The following is a 4,642-nucleotide window of genomic DNA, read 5'->3' as shown; positions in this document are numbered from 1 at the left end:
AAACAGCAAACGGCAAGTCACACGAGACATAAGATCCGTGCAACTCTATGTGCTCGGTGCTCCTTAAAGGGAGTTTCCACTAATATATATACATTCATGAGTTACCGGAGGAAGTCCTTCTTAAAGGGGTTATCTCCAGCTGATAACCAATGTCTTATGCTGTAGTAGACCAGGGATGTCCTATATTCAGAGCCCTCCTTTTTCAGTCTTGCTGTGATAGACTCGGCCAGTCCATAAATTATATGGCTGAACCCTTATTGCGAGGGGCAACTGTGTTTAATCGACCACCCAATTTTTAGACCAGATCGCTGGGTAACCTCCATTAAATAGATTAAGTATATCTGCCAATTTTCCAAAATTTTCCTAAAGGATTGCGGTTCCTAAAGCGTGCCACTGTGCCCCCCCTTATCACATCCTCATTGCTGCCCCCTGAATGTGTATCTGAGTCTGATGATGCAGAATCTTGGTGCCAACAGTAGAAAGTATAGAAACTAGTCAAGAGGCCTTGGTGGCACCTTGGAGATTGTGAAGCTCTTATAGGGGTCCAGGAGGGCTCCCATTTTTTTTAGGGAGTGTCCCAGTAGAGTTGTTAAGGGGCATATATGCCGTTCGTTTCGTTTATTGATAATGATGAACATGGAATCTTATTGATTGCACTTTGCACATTAGGAGGGTCTGGGGGTGCAGCGATGCCCCCTTTTTTTTTGGCCGTCCTAAGAACTACAATAGATTCCAGTTCACACAATCCTATGGTTGCCTCTCATTAGAACCTGTACAAAGTACAAAATGGGATTTGTCTTCAGCAACTTGCAGAAGATTCTGGTAATTTTCTGACATTTTTGTTGGTTTACCCAAGATGCAAAGCATGAGGAGCCCTCCGAATACGGGGCCAAGCCAAGGGCAGGATGAGGATGGGGTGCAGGACATGACGCAGCTGGAGTGAGTATCTTCATATGATGGATTCTGTGTTCAGCATTCTGACTGTCACATTGTATATTGGGGGTGATGTTTCCATTGTCATTTTGCAGGGACTTACAGGAAGCATCGGTCCTCCAAAACCTGAGAAAAAGGTTTGAGCGAGAGCTGATATATGTGAGTTTGGCGTCCTCTGAGATTCTAGGGGGGTTCTCCGGGGAGTCAACTATCAACAGGATAGGTGATAACTTAATGATCGGTCCCTGATCGGTGGGCGCCAGCTCGGGTTGCATAATGGCGGACTTTTATTTATGTTATTCCACCTGATAGTCACTCCATTCATTCTTATTAGGCTCACCAGGTGAGATGGATCCTCCAAGCCCAAGGTCCAGGTGGGCACAATGGCCACGGGCGTCGCTGCAGGAGGCAGTTAAGGCACGTGGAAATCAGTGAGCTGAGGTACATGAGATCACTGACAGGAGTCCCGGAACAGGTAGCCGAGAGCCTAGAGACCGCAGACAGGTAGCAGAGGTCCTGTAGACCGCAGACAGGTAGCAGAGGTCCTGTAGACCGCAGACAGGTAGCAGAGGTCATGGAAACTGCAGACAGGTAGCAGTGGTCCTGCAAACCGCAGACAGGTAGCAGAGGTCCTGGAAGCTGCAGACAGGTAGCAGAGGACCTGGAGACTGCAGACAGATAGCAGAGGACCTGGAGACTCCAGACATGTAGCCGAGGACCTGGAGACTGCAGACAGGTAGCAGATGTCATGGACACCGCAGACAGGTAGCAGAGGACCTGGAGAATGCAGATAGGTAACAGAGGACCTGGAGACTGCAGACAGATAGCAGAGGACCTGGAGACTCCAGACATGTAGCAGAGGACCTGGAGACTGCAGACAGGTAGCAGAGGTCATGGAGACTGCAGACAGGTAGTAGAGGACCTGGAGACTGCAGACAGGTAGCAGAGGACCTGGAGAATGCAGACAGGTAGTAGAGGACCTGGAGACTGTAGACAGGTAGCCGAGGACCTGGAGACTGTAGACAGGTAGCAGAGGACCTGAAGACTGCAGACAGGTAGCAGAGGACATGGAGACTGCAGACAGGCAGCAGAGGACCTGGAGACTGCAGACAGGTAGCAGAGGACCTGGAGACTGCAGACAGGTAGTAGAGGACATGGAGACAGCAGACAGGTAGCAGAGGACCTGGAGACTGCAGACAGGTAGCAGAGGACCTGGAGACTGTAGACAGGTAGCCGAGGACCTGGAGACTGTAGACAGGTAGCAGAGGACCTGAAGACTGCAGACAGGTAGCAGAGGACATGGAGACTGCAGACAGGTAGCAGAGGACCTGAAGACTGCAGACAGGTAGCAGAGGACATGGAGACTGCAGACAGGTAGCAGAGGACCTGGAGACTGCAGACAAGTAGCAGAGGACCTGGAGACTGCAGACAGGTAGTAGAGGACATGGAGACAGCAGACAGGTAGTAGAGGACCTGGAGACTGCAGACAGGTAGCAGAGATCCTGGAGAATGCAGACAGGTAGCAGAGGTCATGGACACCGCAGACAGGTAGCAGAGGACCTGGAGACTGCAGACAGGTAGCAGAGGACCTGGAGACTGCAGACAGGTAGCAGAGGTTATGGACACCGCAGACCGGTAGCAGAGGACCTGGAGACTGCAGACAGGTAGCAGAGGACCTGGAGACTGCAGACAGGTAGTAGAGGACCTGGAGACTGTAGACAGATAGCAGACAGATAGCCGAGGACCTGGAGACTGTAGACAGGTAGCAGATGTCATGGACACCGCAGACAGGTAGCAGAGGACCTGGAAACCGCAAACAGGTAGCAAAGGTTGTAGAGACCGCAGGGAGTTAGATGAGGTCCTGGAAACTGCAGTCACTGAGCAGGTAGTGATCCACCACAAACAGAGTAGGCATCACATAAGCCTAGGTAGATAATCACATGGGAGCATGCCTGGCCACCTGCAAAACCCGATGTGGAGGCCAAGTAAGTTTAGTGGACCGGGGTAAAGGGAGCAGAGCCCAGAACTGGGACAAGTGTGTAACAATTCTCTATGGGGCTACTAGAAAGAGCCGTTTGGCAAACCCATAATGAATGAATAGAGCGGCGGTCAGGCAGGAGCAATGCTGTTCCATTCTAATGGGGTAAAAGACCTCCATTCTGGCGATCAGTACTGATACCAGTAGATCAATAAGTTGTCACCTGTCCTGTAGATAGGGGATAGTTGGTTTACAGCTTTGTTTTCACCTTTGTTTACAGCCCTTTTAATGTTTGAAGTTTTCTTGAAGAAGATACGATGTGAATACTTTTCTGCCCAATGATGACAGAAGTATTCTGGGAGTGATACCTTTATTGGCTAACCAGAAAATAATATGTTTGCAAGCTTTCAGAGCACAGAGGCTCCTTCTTCAGGCTAGATTAGATCTGTAATCTTGCCTGAAGAAGGAGCCTCTGTGCTCTGAAAGCTGCAAACATATTATTTTCTGGTTAGCCAATAAAGGTATCACTCCCAGAATACTTCTGTCATCATTGGGCAGAAAAGTATTCACATCGATTTTTCTGGCTAACACGGTACCACAATACAATTTGTTATTGTACATCTTGAAGAAGATAGTAACAAGCCTCTTTTCCTTCTTTTTTAGACCTACATCGGTAGCATCCTCCTGTCATTAAACCCATACAGGCTGCTGAATATTTATGGGACGGACCATGTCTTGTATTACGAAGGGAAAGCCTTGGGGGAAACTGCCCCGTAAGTTATCACTACTCCTCATCTCTGATCTCGTGCATCGTCCTATAGATGAGTGCTGCAATCAGACGCCATTTGTAGCAACACGAGCAGCAGATTTCTTCTGTCCCACGTTGGCTTTTATGGGCTGTGAACAGGAGCCCAAAAATCCACAGCCGTGGTGCAGAGTATCTGCTATTAAGGCTAAATCCACGCAATGAGGATTATAGCAGCAAGTAGATGGGATTTTACAACTCTCATCTAGATGCTGCAGAAACTGTTCACTCGGAAATTCACCTACGGTGCAGATTTTTACAATTTCAGCTCTGGATTTTCACTGCAGATTTTCACTGCAGAAATGAAAATCTCTATGAACCTACAGGATAACACTCAGATTCGATGGATGAGAAAAAAAAATCAGCTGCGATTTTTAGGAACATCTATGGGGTGTTAGTTAGGGCCGAGCTATGCAAGTTACATGTGTGACGTTCTTCCTATTAAGCCCATATTCGCACATTGCCGAAAACATTAGCAAGAAAGTGAACGACATAAATCTCATCTAAATGCTGCAGAAAATTTTCTGCACAGTGCGTATTGTAAGCTACGTGCCGGGTCGGTTTCAGTGGAGGATTTTCACCCCTTTAAATGTAGCAGAGGTGAAATCAGCGCAGCAAAATCCAGACAAGCCAAATTTACTGCAGAATTTTTCATCAACACCTCAACAATAGTCCCTGAAATTAATAATATAAACATTTCTTATACTTTTACAATATATTTTATACTTTTTTTTTTATAACATTTTGATTGTTCCAATATGATGTAACTTTGACACTGATTTCTATGAGAAATTTCCTACCGTTCTGTGTACACAGTCCCTCTTTGCAGACCTATGTGTTGCCTTACTGTGATCTTGCATTAATGTATTATATATGCATGTATATATATATATTTCATGTATTAATGATATAATCAATAGGACAAT

General features: G+C 46.9%; 1 protein-coding gene across 1 annotated transcript in view; it reads left to right on the top strand.

Annotated features, from left to right (window-relative positions):
* Window positions 1-865: 865 nt before the first annotated feature.
* The window catches only part of MYO15A (myosin XVA), an 86,400-nt gene continuing 82,623 nt past the window's right edge, over window positions 866-4,642 (top strand). The window contains exons 1-3 of the mRNA XM_069735648.1: window positions 866-939; window positions 1,029-1,092; window positions 3,575-3,684. Of these exons, the coding sequence (XP_069591749.1) occupies window positions 866-939; window positions 1,029-1,092; window positions 3,575-3,684 (248 nt within the window). The remainder of the gene's footprint in view (window positions 940-1,028; window positions 1,093-3,574; window positions 3,685-4,642) is intronic.

The sequence above is a fragment of the Ranitomeya imitator genome, chromosome 7, assembly GCF_032444005.1.
Source record: "Ranitomeya imitator isolate aRanImi1 chromosome 7, aRanImi1.pri, whole genome shotgun sequence".
NCBI lineage: Eukaryota > Metazoa > Chordata > Amphibia > Anura > Dendrobatidae > Ranitomeya > Ranitomeya imitator.
Note: the sequence above shows the minus strand (reverse complement) of the source record. Positions and strands in the feature narration are given on the sequence as shown.